General features: G+C 37.1%; 1 protein-coding gene across 1 annotated transcript; it reads left to right on the top strand.

Annotated features, from left to right (window-relative positions):
• Window positions 1-146: 146 nt before the first annotated feature.
• LOC139692752 (kelch-like protein 30) lies at window positions 147-18,745 on the top strand. The gene is made up of 11 exons (XM_071591003.1): window positions 147-461; window positions 584-743; window positions 1,044-1,154; window positions 1,252-1,494; window positions 6,296-6,557; window positions 7,577-7,792; window positions 7,871-8,023; window positions 10,000-10,242; window positions 10,420-10,626; window positions 11,660-11,839; window positions 18,221-18,745. The coding sequence occupies exons 1-11, from the start codon at window positions 403-405 to the stop codon at window positions 18,412-18,414; spliced, it is 2,028 nt and encodes a 675-aa protein (XP_071447104.1). The 5' UTR covers window positions 147-402; the 3' UTR covers window positions 18,415-18,745.
• The last annotated feature ends 701 nt before the right edge of the window (window positions 18,746-19,446 follow it).

Here is a 19,446-nt window from a genome sequence, read left to right on the forward strand (position 1 = left end):
TAGTTTGAATTCGACAACGTGGTTTTATGAAAATTGCTTCATGTTTCGCGCTAGATTTCAAAATGTTTTTATGGTGATATTGGTGACATCTAGGGCGTGTGAATTTTAATAAATCTTGATTGACGAGCGTCGAAAGTAAGACTAACCCGGCAAATTAACAGTTACTTCAAAGTCAATATGAGCTTGAAAAGATATTTACTATTTGTATAGAGTTATTTTCACTCCACAGCTACATCCTATGATAATCCTAGCCCGCATTGCTTCGACCGTTATTGTGGATATCGTATTGTTCAAGTTTTTAACCTGTCAATAATAGGTAAAACAAATCCTTGAATTCAAGGAATTAACTATGGTAAGGAAGTGTGGTTTAAAACGTAGTTTCAAAAGATAGCAACTCTAGAAATGGAAAGGCATTTGGTTGGTGACCGTGGTGTAAAGACAGTCTTACCGCACGAGAAAGTGTGAGTTTGTTGACAATAATATGTGTGAATTTTACTGTGGTCTCGAGTGAAACTATTTATCTGTACTACGAATGATTTAATGTGTTCAAATGGCATTAAAATTGCGGTTGTTTTATTTGCAGCATAATATATCATAGTACCAGTGACAATGACGTAATTCTTGTTGTTAATGGTGAACAGTTTCATTGTCATCGTCAGGTGCTTATTAGTCAAAGCAGTTATTTCATGGCAATGTTTAGTCACAATTTTCTAGAAAAGGACAAAGACATAATTGAAATAAAGGTAGGTCAAGAACTAGTACTTAAAGCAGCATTGAATGAACTAAAAATTATTGGTCTCGTTATCTTGGTAGTTACCCACTCGTTCGCTCAGCTGAAGGTACTTCAATCTAGCCTCCAGTGTTCATGCAGTATTGCAGTTTAGTCGATTTTTCGAAAAACATAGTGACTAAGCATTCATCTTAAGTATCTTCTTTTGTCGTGGCAATGGCCCATGGAGTATAAGATACACTTGGGAAAATTTACCCGGGTATCATTAATCAAGGGTAAAACAACTGCTAAAGTGGCTGTTTCTTCATTCTAGGAAGTTGATCCTGTTGCAATGGATACAGTATTGTCTAAAATTTATTCGGATGACTTAAAAATCACAGAAGAAAATGCCTTAACATTGCTTCAAACAGCATCAATGTTGCAGGTGATAAAAAAATATTATTTCTCAAAAAATAAAGCACCCTACAAAAGGCAGCGAGTTTACTTACAACTTGTAACTATATTATGTTTTAATTTTCTAGTTCACTGATGTGGAAAAGCAATGCATTGAATTTGTGGAGAGAACATTGAGTGCTGACACCTGCTTAAGGGTTTTACAAATAACTGATAGTCTTTCATTGTCCAGCTTATTCCGCAAGGCCTTATGCTTTGCCTTATGGGAATTTTCAGCAGTCAAAGAAAGCGATGACTTTCTAGAACTTCCCATTGACTACCTGGAGTCATATTTATCCAGTGACCTTCTTCGAGCATCAGATGAAGTAGAGGTAATGTACTTATTAATATTCTGGGAAGTCTGAGAATAATAGAAACATAATGATATATTCTGTTAAATCTCTATCGTCCAGAACTTAATTGTCAACCGCAAAAATATTGAACTTTCTGGCATGATATGCTGGAATTAGAACATAATGATTGATCAACAATAGCAATTTTCCCCTACATTTTGACGTACAACACCATTCTCACATGTTAAGATGGTATAAAATCATTATAACGTCAGTCATAATACAGTATCATATGAAAATTCATTAATGGCCATTCATCATTGAAACTCAAGGCCTAGCCATTGGATTTAAATTTCAGTCAATCACCATAGTCTACTGGTTTTAATTTATTGACACACTGCCGCACTTCTAAACCACAATGCTACTAAGCAACTTAAATTTCCCCTATTTAAATTCATTCTAAGATCAGCCTAAAATATCTACGTTTACTATCTAAAATAAAAATAGTATGTTTTTTTCTGGAATAAATAAATGAGTTTTTGCGCTAAAGAAAAGCCTTTTGAAAATTAAGTCAATAATTGTGGTCATATACTTCCATAAATGAAGATATGAATGTCATCATTTCATGTATATCTTCCTTGCTGAAAATGTACGTTAATGTGATAATCATGGAAACATGGGATTACCCTTGGTGCAAAATCATGCTTTTACCATCTGCACACGGTAGAACTCCCTTTCCCAATCACTGGACACCTTTAGTCTCGGGCCCTATTTCTCTTTTCATGACATTAGTCGTTCTCTCTCAGCTTGATGAGGTATGTTTACACCTGCAGGCAATGAGCTGCAGTGAAAGGATTCTTGGTTAGCTCAGCAAAGTGAGTTCAGATTTGAGCCCATTTCCCCCAGTCACCTCCAGAAGATTCTCCTTTGGAACTTGTCTGAAACATCAATGCAGAGCATCATATCAACATGGAGGGAAGATTCAGCAATTTAGATGTGTAGGATTTAAAAGAAGAAATTTTTTTTCATTTTCCACAATTAAGTACGTTTGACCATTCTGGGAGAAGACACTACCTCTGTTGTAATCCACATGGGATTATACGAGGGTGGTGCAATAAGTCCTTAGAAAATCAAAGAGATGGCGCTCGTGAATTGAAAATATACTTTTTCCATTAAATAGCACTCCTAACGAGTCAGCTGTTAAAGTTTCAGCTGTATGCATCGTATAGTATCATTGGTGTCATCGATTGAAGTAAACAACTTTAATTTGTCTATAAAAATTGAGTTTTGAGCAGTGATTAAACACTTGCATTTGAAAGGGTTGATGCTGAAATAAATCAAAGCTGAGTTGGACGCCGTTCATGGCACGTCTGCTCCTTTTCTTTTGCAACTGTTTGCAATTGGGTGAATGAGTTTAAACGTGGTCGCTCATCCTCAAAAGATGAATGCAGATCTGGACGCCCTGTGGAAGTGTCCACCCCTGAAATGATTGACAAAATCTACGATATGATTTTAAGTGATGGACGACTCAAAGTGCGCAAAATAGTAGAAACCATAGACCTATCACAAGGTACAGTAGCTTCAATTTTGTATGAAAAATTGGGCATGAAAAAAATCATGATGAAAGCGTGATGGGTGCTTTTACTCACAGTGGAGAATAAACGCAATCGTGTGGTCGACTCTGAGGTTGTTTTGAGCTTTTTCGTCGCAATCCTGATGAGTTTCTGCATTGATATATAGCTGTTGATGAAACAGAGATATACCACTACACTCCAGAGACAAAGCAACAGTCCAAACAGTGGATTTTTTAAGGTGAACGGGCTCCGAAGAAGGCAAAGACGGTCAAGTCGGCCGGTAAGGTTATGGCCACGGTCTTTTGGGATGCTTGCGAAATCATCTGCATTGATTAATTGAAAAGGGGAACATCGATAACAGGAGAGTATTATGCATCATTTTTGGAACAGCTGAGCAATGAAATCAAGGAAAAGCATCCTCATCTGAAAAAGGAAAAAATTCTCTTTCATCAAGACAATGCACGGGTTCACATCTGCGCAATTGTGATGGCCAAAATTATGGAATTAAAGTTCCAATTATTACAACATCCACGGTATTCACTAGATTTGGCCCCCAGTGACTATTTCTTATTTCCAGACTTGAAGAAATGGCTTGGCGGACGAAGGTTTACGTCTAACGAGGAAGTAATCGATCAAAAAAATGCCTATTTTGAGGAGATTCCAAAATCCTACTTTTTAGACGGCTTCATAAAATTGGAAAAATGCTTGGACAAATGTATGGAGTTGAAAGAAGATTATGTTGAAAATAAAAAAATTTCCCAAAAAATGGTTCTTCTACTTTTTTCTAAGGACTTATTGTACCACTCTTGTAGTTCAGTTTGTATGGCCACATTCATTGCCAAAATTTTCCTCTGCTAGTGAGGGGTGTTGGTATGTCTCATTGGTCCTACCTAAATATAGTTGTCAAGTCAACCAATTAAAACCTCAATGCCAATAATTTATGGTTTCAAGTTCTTATGTTAAAGATCTATCATCCTGTCCAAATAAATAATTAGAGCCGAAAGGTTAACGTCCCATCTGATGGGTGCCACACTCACATAAAGTGCTTTCCACAAAGCAACTCAAGGAGGGAATGTGGTATCACCAAAAAATCTCCCCGATCCAGGATTCAAACCCTCTGGGTGGAAAGCCAGTAAACTAGCCACCGCACCAACCCAATCACCCATGTCTAGTGTCACATTTTAACAATTTCTAATGCCCATTATAGTATAAACCACCACAATAATCAACCTAAAGTTTGGTTTTTTAAGTGAGGGTAGAGCTCACCTAGTGCTAAGCCCAATGATGTGTGAAATTCACTCATCATGGTAATAAGGTTGGTCAGTTCTTTTCCCTGTGCTGCCTTTGGTTCCTGAGGAATGAAAAAATCACAGTTTGTGTGAACCTGAAGGCATCGCCTGGAGTTCAACCCTGGTTCTCCTGTCAGTACATACAGGGTTAGTCCGGAAAATAAGTGTACTGAGCTCAGGAAAAAAAATGTATTACACTTTTACATATCTTAAGCTAATATTCCTCAAAATAGGACCCTTGTGAGTCGATTCACTTGTTCCAGCGGCGTTCCCATTCCTGGAACGCTCCCGCGAAGGCATCATCGGGAACCTCTCGAAGACTCGTCGTCGACCTCTTCTCTGCCCTCCACGAACATCTTGTGCCACCGAAAGATCATGTTTCTGGACATGGCTGACTCCCCGTAAGCCTGGTTAATCATACCGACAGTTTCGGTAGACGATTTCCCAAGCTTTACCGCAAATTTGATGGAATAACGCTGCTCCAAAAACTTCGGCATCGCGTTCCGTGACGTGGGTCGAGCGTGGAGGTTCGCGTTAACACAGCTCCTCACTACACCACAGCTCAAAGCCGACTGCCTTTTTCAGCGTCGCTTGCCAACATACCCCCCTCCAATCGCAGCCCGTCAGAGCGGTGCTGGGCGCGCCTGGAGCGGCGCGCCCAGCCCAGGAGTCAGTACACTTATTTTCCGGACAAACCCTGTAAGTTCCCTACCCCCTGGACTACCATCTCCCCCGTTAGAATAGGCAACTGTATATTTTCACGGCATTCTATCCATTGTGACCCCATGAAATTCTCCTCGTACAGTGTTGCTTTATCTCTATGGCTTAACTGCCCATGCATACATACAGTTAGCCTCATCTCTTTTTGTGTGTTTTACCTTCTATTCTATTGTGTGTTCTCATTTTTCTTATCTCTCTTAATCTGAAGCAATTTTCCCCACATAGTTGATTTACTGTATGCAATGGGTACCTCCTCATCCTTCCCTTCTCACGACCTTGTCATTTTACCCTCACCTTTCATCTCTCCCAGTATCCCCCTGCAATATCATGCTACATAAGTACTTGCAGTCCCAACAATTTTTTACCTCGAGAATTACACAATTCAAGAAAATCTGTAGCCTATTTATTCTGTTCAGACTCAATCAGCACTGAATACATTTTCTGGTGGGTAACTTTCAATTATCACTTTTGATTTTCACTCTGCCACAATGCAGTAGCATTTGCCAGAGTGGATAACTCCTCTCCCGATATCCCTTTACATAATATGTATGTTGTGGCAGTCACAAAACGTTTTAGCTAAGTTTTTAATGCAGGAAACCCATCTTCACCAAGCATGATGACCTGAACACCTAAATGTTTTTGTCAATTTTTATCGGTGTATGTGTTTTATGAAATCATGTTATGTTAGAAAAGGTTAGCCGTTGATGCTTTGACTGGTTTTGTCTTTAATCAATCAACTGATATGTGCTGGAAAATTTTTATCTTAAACAGAATGATGTAGTCCACTAGCAGATGACTTATAAACTCATTATGAAAATATTACCTGTGCCTTAGAAAAACAGCATCAAGTAAGGTTCCAAGCACACTTAGAAACCCAATTACTTCATATTAGAGCTGTTGTCCGAAACCCACTTCATCACCTTGCGGCTTACGTCGCAAAGCAGCATCCAAATGTAATGATGTATATAATTGATTTGCCTCTAACAGGACTTTCATATTTTACCGGCTAGGTTAACGAACCATGGCCGTTACAAAGTACTTTGAACTCTTGGCTCTGTGTTTAAGCTCGTATGTTTCTGGTATATGTTGGCAACAATTGTTTATTTTAATATCAGAAGTGATATAAGGAATAACATTTGTTCAAAATGCTTTGAGTATATATGTTTTTCTCCTCTCCTCAAGTGTCTCCTCAAGTATTAATGATTTGGTTCAAAAAATAAATTTTGGAACTTCAGTCGTCCTTTGTGTAATTTGCAGGTATTTGAAGCTGGTTTAAGTTGGGTGCAAAAGTCTGAGCCAGAGACGGAGGGCAGTCGTCTTGAGCTGTTGCCTCGGGCACTTTCAACTGTTCGCCTCTCCTCCCTCAGTGTGGGGGACCTCAAGACATTCCTGTTTTATCCAACCATCTCATCCCACCCGTTAGCTTCCAGCATACTCAAATATGTTATCCATTCAAAAGAAAATAAAGACAAGTCGTCTTCACAAACGACGGCAAATGATGGACCAGATATCTGTGCAGGTATGAATAAATGAAGTTATATTACATGCGGCTATAAAGGAATCTTAACAGGGTTACTATAGATCTGAAAAATTGGGAGAACCAGGTGAAGCCCTGAATTATTTAAGTATCCTGGAAAAGTCTCAGATTAAAATAACAATTATAAGTACATGAGTGAACTGTGAGCCGTTTAGTTATCTCACCTTGGAAATATAAGGCAGAAAATAATAATTGTACAAACTGAAAAATGATTTCTTCATCATAAACAGTATTAAAACATTATATATATATATTTATATATATATATGTATATATATGTATATATATATATGTATGTATATATATATATATATATATATATATGTGTGTGTGTGTGTGTATATATGTATCTGTATGTATATATATATATATATATATATATATATATATATATATATATATATATATATATCTATATATATATATATATATATATAGATGTATGGAACTGATCTCTCACCATGCAAAGGTATTTTATGTGTGTTGGTCAAATGTTGTCATTGCAAGCCAGTGGGTTAATTCGAATTTTCTAGATTGCATCTCGCAGCACTCCAGCCATCATCTAAATTCTCCACGCACTATTCTAAACCAATTCTGCATTTGATACATTTTGCAAAAAGCATATTATTATATGTATCACCCTCTTAAATGTGCAAAGTATTCTGTTCTGCCTAATGCAAATTTCCAAATTATTATTTCATGGAATGGATCGTGGAATTAATCTTGGAGAGTCCAAATTCACAGGGGCATGAGGAGTTCTTGAAAAAAGTTTAAAAATGCAAAAGATGTTTTTTTTGCCTATTAAAAAGCATTATATAAATTAAAATTGTGATCAATACATTTTTCTTAATAATGGAGCATTGTCTTTGGAAGTATTCCAACTCATAAGCTTAAAAAAAATATAATGAAAAAGGTAGTTCATAAAGATCCTCATATTTCTGAACCCTGTTTGCATCATGTGTGCATTTAAATAAATTGATCTTATGAATGTTTTATTCCAGGCCAGAGTTGTGAAGCTAGTGCAGAGAAAAATGTTTCCTTTGATGAAAAAATAATTGAAATTTCGAAGAAAATTCTTGGATATCCCGGGCGAACACCGCCCCAGGTGCCCTGTGTAGTGGGGCATGTTGCAGATTCCAAATCCTCCTCTTGCCACGACATAAACCCCAAGAGTAGTGATCCCAACCCAAGAAGAATAAAAGCATTTAGGAAAGAGTGTGAGCATCTCTCTCAGTTGAATGTTTTCTCAGTTGATGTTTCTCTTTGATCCTTCAAGTTTTGTTTTTCCTTTCCAGGCTCGCATTCAGAGTTGAAACCTTACATATTGTACCTGTCTGAGGAATTGGATGACACTGGCACTAAAAAGACCAGTCTTGTGCCTCTCCTGCCTCTTTCCAACATCAGTTTTGGTCCATATGAACCCAGTGGTTACAAAGTTGCAAGTGTGGGTGAGTGACTCAGCACAGCATCAGACATGGCATTGTTTTGAGAAATAAGGATGGAAACGAGGCTTAACTGAGCAAGATAAGCAGAACAGTGCATTTTCAATTCTTTCAGTCGTGATAAATAAAATTTTAGAAATACCTTTGCAGGATTTCAGCCTGATAACTTAATGTAAAAGGAGCTAAGTATAAATTTAATGTTAATTTTCCGTTTGAAATAACAGCTAGAGTTGCCTCGAGTACAAATTAGCGAAGCTAACTCAAGTGAAACTCTAACAAGAGTCAGTTTCATAATTTGATTATTAATGAAGTAACATATTGAACAAGGCAAAGAGATGGTGCACCCATTCCAGAGAGATCAATTGTTAGGAGCAAGGCCAAATCATCAAGGCACTCTCCTTGGTGAGAAGACCAGAAAAGCATCAGAGACTGGTCTATGACGAGTTCCTCACTCACTTATCTTGGCAAACAAACATTTGAGAACATATAAGTACATTATCTGAAGTACCAGTAGATGTAAAAAGGAGGTTTCTATCTAAAAACTTCTCAGTCTGTCATTTTATGTGGTGTCTGGGAGTTGCCAGTGATGTATGACGTAACTTTCTTGCCACCATATTTCCCAGCCCATAAGATGCACCAGGAGAAGAATTTAAGTTCATTTGTGATTTTTCAGGGTAGAATTTCCAAAAAAATACTTGGATCAGACAGAAAAGGATCAAAGTATTTAAATGTTGATACTTAATACTAAGAAAATGGAACTGTTGCATTAAAAATAGCAGCTATTGAAAGGCACTAGCGATGCTACTGAGCATTTTGTTCAACGTGGCCAAATTTGTGGGTGGCAAACAAAAAGAAATCTATCTCATCATATACACCAATCTTATAATAGCTTATAGCACCAATCTCGATTTTCAGCTTGAACCAACGTGAAGATATTGCTCTTGGAAAGCCGTAACTAGCAAATAAAATCATGTTGGCAAATCATCTGAAATAGACTGCAGGAAGAAAGGGGAAAAATAATGAAGAGAATTTGATTCCAAGTTTTCACAAAAATTATGCATCATAAATGAGTGATACAGATGCAGATAACTTGGCATGAAAATAAGGATGCGCATTGCTATGCCATCATTGCCAAACATTAAATCGCCTCCTTCACTCACCTTTTTTCACTTTGACTCCAAGACAAATTATCTCTTCAAATCTTGGTGCTATATTGCACTGCATGACATCAACTTGACTGGATCGGCCAATTATAAGGTGATTTCCAAGTTGTAGAACACATGAATAAAGGAAGTTAACTTGAGATAACAGAGTTAGTTGGGAAACCCTCTGGTGGCAAATGTACGTTGATACTAGGGAATGAAAGCATTAATAGGAAGAAGAGATTGATTCCTCCCTGGAAAGGATTCCAAAAGAATAGGAGTGTAGTACTTTTTACTTATCACTCCAAGAGCATGGTTGCTTTTATTGTGTTCCTTCATGAAAGGGGAGTGGAGTTGGAAATGTACGCCGCATAAAGAGTTTGGAAATAACTGTAAAAAATGATTCAATAGCAATAAAAATATTGTAAAGTAGATGTCTCTCTTGCAATAAAGTAGAGATCACTTTGTGAAGAATGATCCAAAGGCAGGTGCATTTGCCCAGAGAAACTGATGCAGGCTTCCTACTCTCATCACTAGGCACTGCATGCCTCATGATTCTCCTGCATATGGTTGAGATGACTTCCGTAAGGTTTCGATGCCCTTCCCCATCCAAATATGGCACAAACGGTTATTAGTGAACCTTCACTTTTAGTTGCATGGTCAGGTTCGCTGATAATAGCCTTTGTTGCTCCATCAAATGGGTACGGAAACACCATATCCAAGTATTTCTTGTCACTGACATCAGGAAGAAGTACTTCCTGAGTGTTTGTCAGTCAAATTGATCAATGGAATTTCTGAGAGATTCCTGGTTTTCATTATGTCATTCGTTTCTCCATGTAGGTAAAGATCTGTTTATATTGGGTGGGCAGAATTATATTGGATATGGTAGCTGTATAATGTCAATGTGGAGGTTCAAGACTCTGGGCCGCCTTGGTGAAGGAAATTGGTGCCAAGAAGGGATGCTTCTCAGTCCCCGGCGGCACCACTCCGTGTGCACTGTGGGCAACAGCATTTATTTGATTGGTGGCTTTGGAAAGCATAGAGTGCTTCTCGATTCCATGGATAAATACCACATTCCAACAGGTATTAATTCTCACCAAAGGAGTCTTGTGTTTGTTGAATCATCAGCTACCAAATTTGCAAATAGAATTTTGTTCAACTATATTGACGCATTTAAATATCTTACATTTCATTGTACTTCACCTTTCATGCTTTCTTCAATTTCTCAACTGCTTCAGAACTGACGCTTTTTTTGCTCAGGTGAATGGTGTACGTGTAAGCCAATTCCAGAAGCTTTGTATTCTGCTGCTGCTTGCGTCTTCGATGGAAATATTTACGTCATTGGCTCCAATGTGTATTGTTACCACACGTTGTCTGACTCTTGGACTACAATCAGTGAATTGAAACTTCCGAAGAACATTGGGTTTTCATCAGCAATGGTCTATGAAGACTGGATATATCTGACGGGTATAGTATTTTAATAGTTCTATCGTTCAATCATGACTTTATTTGTATTATACTTACTTTAGCAGGTAACCGAGTACTTATGTATTAAGGGGGTAAATGCCACTTTCATTTAGCAAACAGGAGTAATTTTTTGCAATTATTCTGAAGAAGCATTGCAATTCAGTCTGCTGACTGTGCACATGCAAAATTTAAATTGAATGTCACTGGTGTATAACATATCCATTCATGTAAAATACTGTTGCAGAACATGTTGCATGTTTAAGTCAAATCTTCCATCCATGACATGGAAATCAGGATGGCTATTGTTTGGAGAATGTCTCTCCAATCTTTTTGGTGTGTCAATTGAAAGTAATCCTGCATGGATCATGAATATGTTTAGCATACCTTATGGCACAGGGAAACCAAATGCAATAAACATCAGTCTAGAAGCAGTCCTGTTAAGTTGTCTCTGTAGAGGATGTTACAAGTAGAGTTTGGAACTTGGACCTAACCCATTCCAGAGTGGCTTGTCCCTATACCTTCACCCCCTATGCCCACCCTCGTGTCACTTAGTCAATTGCTTTGCAGAAGCCAAGTCTAAATTTTGTGGACCAGAACTGAGCATAAAATCAAGCAAAAGATTTGGTTCAGAGCAAAAGCCTTTGCCTGGACACCATAATGGATTCTGCCGTGGCATGAGACCATTTCATATGAATGGATTCCATTGCCATTCCTACCGCTTCCCTTTCCTACATATAGGATTCATGAGTTGATTCTAAATGTTTTCTTAGTTTAAAAAAAATGGATTACTCGTAAATACTTTAATTTCTCACTAATGTCTAGACATTTTAAAAAAAACTAATAGATTGAAGGATATTCATTGTTGCAAACATCTTTGTTCATATTAAAAATAACAATGAAAATGGTATTTCAGGAGATAGCCAACCAATATCATATATTCTTTTGAGTGTCATTTCTTTTTTTTCAAATGTGGCAAACAATAGTGTTTGAGTTATGTATTGGATTTGATTGATGGTTCCATTTTATGTCCCAGGCATATACACCACACATTTATTGCGGTTCTCTCCAAAGCATGCAGTCCAGCAAAGGAGTTTGGGTGATGGTGAAGAGCTATGGGTACCGGAGCGCGTGGGATATTTTCTTAACAAAGCATTAAACACTTGCATTGTTGGTTCGAAGATATATTCTTTTGGACTTCCCGTTGACTGGCAGAGTGAGTTTCAAAAATTCAGTTATAAACCAGATATCTTTCATGCATGGCTATTCAGGAAAGAATTAATTTCAGCATGCATTTAGTTTTCTGTGCCATCCTCCATTTTATTTTTTCAGCAGTTGAATAATACCTGATGCATTCATATTTTCTTTCATGCTTTTATGTTATGGTTACTAGAGCCCAGAAGGATCTAAAAATAATGAGCGTACTTAACTTACGTAACTGTACTTACGTAACTGTACAAGTAGTCATTTTAAATATTAAAATCACATGCATGTTATATAGTTGATACACGGTTACTATAAATCAACTAGGTTTATTTACATTGAGTGTAAGAAGGACCCTGCATGTTTATTCCAAGTCCTAATGAAGATAGACTGCCAAATAGATATTCTTATTCTAGAGAGATGGTCATTTCTGTGTAGGTGGTCCCGTGGAAGTCATCATTCTTCCATAAAAATCGGGCACTCTTATTCTCTGCTTAGCCAGGAAATGCTTATTTTTATGAGCATTCTCCTCTGAAACAGTGCATGTTTTATGTTGTTCTGTGTGGCTTGAAGTGTTTCACTACTCCTCAATAAACGAGGGTAATTTGAAAAGTTCGCAGACTTGAATAGAAATAAACGACTTACTTCAGTGAAACTTTTTTAATTTTCAATATAATCTCCCTGTACGCTAATGCACTTGGTCCAGCGATGTTCCACTGTCTTGATGCCATCTAAAAAATTAGATTTCTTCAGGCCTACAAATTACCCATCTGCTTCGGCTGTTAGTTCTTTGTTTGAAGAGAATCTCCATCCACCGAGGGAAATTTTGAGCTTGAGGAAGAGATGGAAATCTGATGGAGCCAAATAAGGCGGGGGTGTGGCAACAATTCATATCTTAGTTGATGTATTTTTGCAATGCCAAGTACACTTGTGTGTGGGCATGCACTGACTTGATGCTAGATGGCTTTCTTCCTTGCCAAACCTGACTTTTTCCATGTATCTTTTGTTGTAGTTGGTCCAGGATGTTAGCATAGTATTGTCCAGTAATTGTTTGATCAGCGGGATGATAATTTATGGACAGAATCCTTTTCACATCCCAGAATACTGAAGCCATCATCTTGGTCGCCGACTGTATTGCCTTTGCTTTCTTTGATGGAGGTGGTTCTCTACATTTTTCCCCTACTTTGACTGTTGTTTATCTCTGGAGTATAGTTGTGGAACCAAGTTTCATCTGTGGCCCCCGAAAATCTTTTTGGTTGCTCTTGAAATGGGTCAAACATTATTCGGAAATTTACTTTCTGATGTGTTTTTGATCCTGCATCAAGAGGTGTGGCACCATCTAGCAGATAATTTTCTCATATCCAATTCTACTGTTAAAATGTGATATGCCCCGTTCAGATGACATCCCTACAGCTTCAACTATTTCTTGCACTTTCAGTCAGTGATCCTCCGTGACCATTTAACGTACTTTTGCAATAATTTCTGGGGTAGTGGCACATTTTGGCCAACCACTAGGTGGGTCATCATCTAAGCTGTACCGACGAAACTTAAACTCATTTGTTCACTTGGCAACAGTTGAATATGAAGGAGCTGAGTCCCCCAGAATGTTCTGAAAGTCAGCTTAAATTCCCTTTGCTTTAAAACGTTTCTTTAGAGAGTATTTAATCACTGCTCGAATTCCAAATTTTTCCATCTTCACAAACCACTAGAGGGGAACACCAGCAGAGAAGCGTCCACACTATAGATCTCTTCCCCAGAGCCCTGACGTGCTACGTGTTTACTGATAAAGGATTACTTATTACTATGCCGGAAACTCATTACTCTAGCACTGACACCTTGTAGTGATTCTGAGAACCTTTCAAACTATCCTCATATCACAGTGGTTTCTTACTTAGTGGGTACACAATATACAATGATCCATCAGAGGCAGCTCGTCACCAATGATGAAGTCATGAGGAAAATACTCATATGTCCTGGCTCTGAAGCGGAGATAGTTGGATGTCAGCAATGGTGAGGCAAGTGATGGTTATATTGAGTCCTCATGGTACTTACCTTCATGAGATATTAGCCCTCAACTTTGTTCATTCATCGGACGTCCACTTTGGTTAGAAATGCCAGAAGCACATCTAACTAAGGAAATTAATTACCTTGACTTTTTTGGGAAGTAGTTCTCAACTTCCTGGTCACAAAATCAAATAAATAGTATGATCAGTTAATGCAAAGTGAAGGGGCCTCAATGAGGGTTCCAGAATACTCTCCCAGAAATGTTGAAATATCTGGCTTTAACCATCCTGATGTGACATGATTGCAGGTATGCTCTGAAGGTACTGGTCAATGCATGGTTGGCAGGACATTGCATTCTACCGGAAGCACATTACCTGAGACTGGTGTATGCTTATTTTGTGATGTTTACATTTTAATGCACATGTAGCGGATGACTCCGTCAATAGTTACTGTCACAGAATCTGCCGCAGTTTCTTGGAATTTTTCAAAGGTAAAAACCCTTAGTGTTTAAAGTTGGCTTTAAACTCATGGACTGCAGTGCCTCGTGCACCACTATGAATGCCTGTGACATTGTATGTACGGTATTTCATCACAACATCTAGTTCCTTCAAAGCCCCCAAAACATCAGAGTGTCAGGGGACGCCTTGATAGCTTAACTGGCTCAAGTTGGTCAGCGACAAAGAGCACCGTGCAGATCTGATTTAAAAAATTAGAGAACTTGAGGCATATGCTATGCGAGGGTTACTATTTATATTTTGAGCCTTGATAACACTAAGTGCTTTAGGCACCATCTGACGTTTCCAACTGAAAGTTTGACCCTTTTGAGGCTAACTTTCTTCCGAACATTTTGTCGTCTGATCATCACTCGTGTTGTTTACAGTGACTTGAAAAATTTTGGTCTCAGCAAAAAAATGGAGTTGACTCGTGAACACTTCGGTGCAATGATTGTTTAAGACTTTTGACGAGAATTATCAAGAGAGGAGTGCATCAATCAACTTACTTCCACTTTTGGCAGTGAAGCCCCATCCTTTGTCGCTGTGAAATGCTGGTATCGAGAATTCCAACATGGCCGCCTTTCACTCGGCGACGAATGTTGTGAAGGTCGTTCAAAGTGAGTTGTTGTGCTAGAAAACATTGATGCTGTGCCTGAACTAGTAAAGGGAGATCATCATGTGATATACTGTGAGACTGAAGCATCGTTGGGGATTAGTATGACGAGCTTCAATAAGATATTGCATGAACATTAAGCTGTGAAAAAAATCTGTTCGTGTTGGATTCCGCATAATTTGACAAAAGCTCAAAAAGATGCTCGTGTCAATTGGTGCAAAGATATGCTCAAGAAATTCGATTGCGATGAATCAAAAGCTGTGTATAACATCTGCACAGGTGATGAATGTTGGATCTATGCGTATGAGTCCGAAACAAAAAAGCAATCCACTGTCGTATGGGTCTTCCAAGGACGAGCCAAATCCGACAAAAGTGATTCGTGCACAAAGCACACACATCGAAGCAAACGATCGCCTGTTAAATAACTGAACATGTGGCAACCATACCATTAGAGCAATGGAGAACCATGAATTCTGAATGGTACACGAGCATTTGTTGGCCAGAAGTGCTCGGTGAAATACGGCAAGAGAAGCAGCAATCAGCAGGTATCATTCTTCATCATGACAATGCAAGCGGTCACAGATCGACTGGAACAACTACCTATTTGACTGGCCAAAACGTCGCATTGATGGGTTATCCTCCATACAGCCCTGATTTAGCTCCAAATGCCTTCTTTTTATTCCTGTTTATCAAGAACAAATGCGTGGCCAACGTTTTTCGGCACCTGAAGAAGCCGTTCATTCATTCAAAAGCCATGTTTTGGAGGTATCTCAATTGGAGAGGAAAAAGTGTTATGAAAATTGGTTCAAATGTGTGCAAAAGTGTATTGATTATCATAGAGAATACTCCGAAAAACAATAAAGCTATTTTCAACAATAAATTACTGTCTTTTCATTATAAGGCTGAAAATTAAATAGCAACCCTAGTATGTGGACAAATACTTCAAATCTTCTAATGTTTTTGAAGAGCATAAAAAGGATTTTTTGCTTGTGAGAAAGTGAAAGTGGAAGGCAAATAGGAAAGGGATGCCACTCCATTGGTGGCCAAATTTCTAAAAATGCAGTGAAGAGATCAAAAAGCACGATGGAAAGGAGCGTCATGTGCATAATTTAGGGAAGATAAAAGAAAGGGTTACCTTCTGACTAACTTGCTAAAAAACTTCTATCTGAAGAATTAATGATTCAATGAAACATATTTTTCAATATTTTCGTCAAAAATTGCAGATGGGATCAAAGTTTAATTTTTAATCTAAGATATTATATAATGGAAAATAATTCTTAATGAACCCTTTCAAAAAAATATGCTAGGATCAAAATGCTTTCTATTTCATTACAATATGTTGAATTGTTTTTGTTACATTTTTTCACCTTAACTCAACACATTACAAGATGAAAACTTAAAAAAGAAAAAAAACCTTACCTATCAGAGTATACAGTTTGAAAAACCAAGTAGGATGAAGGTTAAAAAGGTCCGAGCCATTATGATTTCAAGGGATACTAAGAGGCAGTGTGTTCCTGGAGACTGTGATGGAGGGAAGAGTCCTGGGAAAGAGGCAGAGGGAGGAAAAGGATAAGACATTCTGAGCAGAAAGTGTGCAGGGTTAAAGAATGAGTGAATGTAATGTATATTAAAGGTTTAAGGATATTTTGTGTTGTGTTAGTTGGGGCTTCAGCAGTGTGTAATGTCATGATCCAACGAAAGTCTAACCTACGGCTACTGTTAAAAATAAAAAAGGCTGGTAGCAGGGCTTGATTAATCTGGTCGCCTTAAGGTATACATTCAGTTGTCACCTCAAAACTTGAATCCATTCCACAGAACCATCTACATTGAGAGAATATCAAAAGAGAACCCTTAAGCTTTTACTTGTAGTAATTCACTCCAGATGATCTGTTGGGTAACATTTATTAATAGAATTTTATATTCCTCATTTATTTATGAATAGCAGTAGAAAATGAAATAATTCATAATGTATACATAGTACCAGTAGGAAAAACTTTGTTATTGTCAATTTTGAAGTGTCAAAATTTTAGCAAATCATATGCGAAAACAGAATTTTGAACTTAATGGGTAACATGGGTTCATATATCCCAAAGTCCTTTGCTTGGAAATTTTAGTACTTCGTTAGCTCCTGTGCATAATTCAAAACACAGACTAATATGTACATGATTACAAATGTTTTTAGGAAGATTACTGTGGCTTATATGATTTTAGTTAAAGAGCTTGCTTCTTTGGTCCCCCCTCCAAGACTCATAGACTATATTTGCCGTATAGGTGCATATTTATTTCATTATGTAGACATAATAGTACTATTTACTGGATTAGTTCAGAAAAGAACTGAATTGCATCTCATGTATGATCTCTGCTGTGGTATATTGCTTCTGAAACAGTGAAAGTAACTTAAGAGAACTTTGAGTAATTTCAAATTTCTATACTTAAAAGATGTATGGGCAAAATAATAGCACATTTTTTATTCTGTGTCCATCCAAAATTCATTTGGGGACACATCACACCAGCATGGTATTATAGAGTAAGGACTTCAATTTTGTGCATGTATAGACTAAAAATACACAATGTAACTTAGGCTAGGTCCCATTTGGATATACTTTTCTGGAAATGTTTTAAATAAACAGGCGATTTTTTGGAAAAAAAAAATTCTCATTTGCTTCTGGCATGTTTATCATTTCAAATTGAGTTATTTTGTGATGGTACGCACTCTAATCTCTACATCCCGTGTTTTAGACTTTAAAAGTGCACCTGCCCTACCCAACCTCCTTCAGGTGTGAAAGTATGCAGCTAGTATCTTATTCAATAAAATGATTTGTGCAAGTACATAATGGAGCACATATGAGTCCGCCCATATTATTGGTAAGAATGACTATTAGAGATGCTTGACCATGGTCATTGACTGTAGTTCAGACTATGATGCATGCATATGCATTAATGGAAAATATGTACCCAAGTAGGTCAAGAGTGTGTTGTGGGGATTGCTGTTTGAAAATTATAATCTCCTTACCATTGATAGCTCCCCATTGGTCTATTGCTGGACAACATCACTATATGTAGTGGACCCAAAGAAGCAAATCCCATTAATGACTTAAAATTTCAAGTAAAGGAATGCATGTGCCTAACATTCCAGCTTGGAGAATATCATTCCTGAACTCACCCAAAATGAGTCATATTATATGCAGTTTATGAGTTCTTACCTCCAACTTTCTTGGTCAACTCTGATGACAGTCAATCTGATAAGTCACTGTTTTAATAATAATGATTTTTTTATTTCTAGGTTCTGAAAGTGAAGATTCCACCGATAATAGTGCAGAAAAGTTTTTGGCTGTAGAAATGTATGATATTGAAAAAAATATTTTTGAACTTGTTTGGACTGGTGGACCAAATGAAAGGAAATTAGGCAATGGCTTGGAGATTAAAGATTTTATGACACAACATTGTGCTGGATGTTTTTCTATGATTAAATTTTGACTATTGTGTCTGGATGATGTTGTTAAATTAGTATTTTCCTGATTAAGGCCTCTTGATTTGTATAGTTGTTTTCAGTGATTATGTTCATGTTCAGTATTGGCATTAAAGTTTACCAGTGTTTTATTGCTTTGATTTTTATCTAATATAATTAATTAATTTGAAGTATTTTCCTAGTGTTCAATCAAATGTTGAGATGATTGATTGTCCATTTTGCAATTAGTCACAGCTGAGAATAAGCTAAGCATTTAATTAAAGGAACTGCCTAACTTCTCATAAAATGTTCATAAAGTATGACTTGTTTTTTTAAATTTTTGCCTTTTCAGAAGTAATGTAAAACACCATGTAATAAATTTTCATTGGAATTAATGAAATGTTTATTGAATAAATATTTTTATAATTGTTTGTTGACTTATTATTCCGGAATACTTGGGGAAAGTGGTAGTTCATGTTTAGTGGTGACATTTTCCACAATGTCAGTGTGGATAATGTTTTGTCAGTGTTTATGAATGTTTCTTAGGCAGGCAGGCATGTCTGTGTGTATCAGCTTTTGCATCTATTTGTAGCCAAGAGAGCAGAATGGCCAACTCCCTTGCTAAAGTTCATGCCATTATCAAATTTACATTCATGAAAAGACCAATGTAAAAATGTGTAAAATTGAGGTTGGTAGAAAATATTATCAAATGTGTTGTCAAGTCTTATAATTGAAATATTTCACAGGATTATAAAAGAATAAGTATTACATACAAATTTTTAATACAATCAGATATAATACATTTAAATAAAAAAGGCCTAACTGAAAAATTTTGAAGTAAGACTTAAAGGCTTCTTTCATGTATTCACAAATACTTCCTACAGAATTTCCAGCTTTCCTATATTTTCAGTATTTTTTCAACCATTTTAAGTTATATTAATCAATATTACAATGAGATGACATGTTTCTAAGATCAATCTACAACTGCTGGGTCATTTAAATTGATTTAAAACTATTTTTACATTGGGAAAAAATCAAAGCATTATGTTTCAAGCAGTTCA

The sequence above is a fragment of the Hetaerina americana genome, unplaced genomic scaffold (assembly GCF_022747635.1).
Source record: "Hetaerina americana unplaced genomic scaffold, ioHetAmer1.1.p SCAF_40, whole genome shotgun sequence".
Classification (NCBI taxonomy): domain Eukaryota; kingdom Metazoa; phylum Arthropoda; class Insecta; order Odonata; family Calopterygidae; genus Hetaerina; species Hetaerina americana.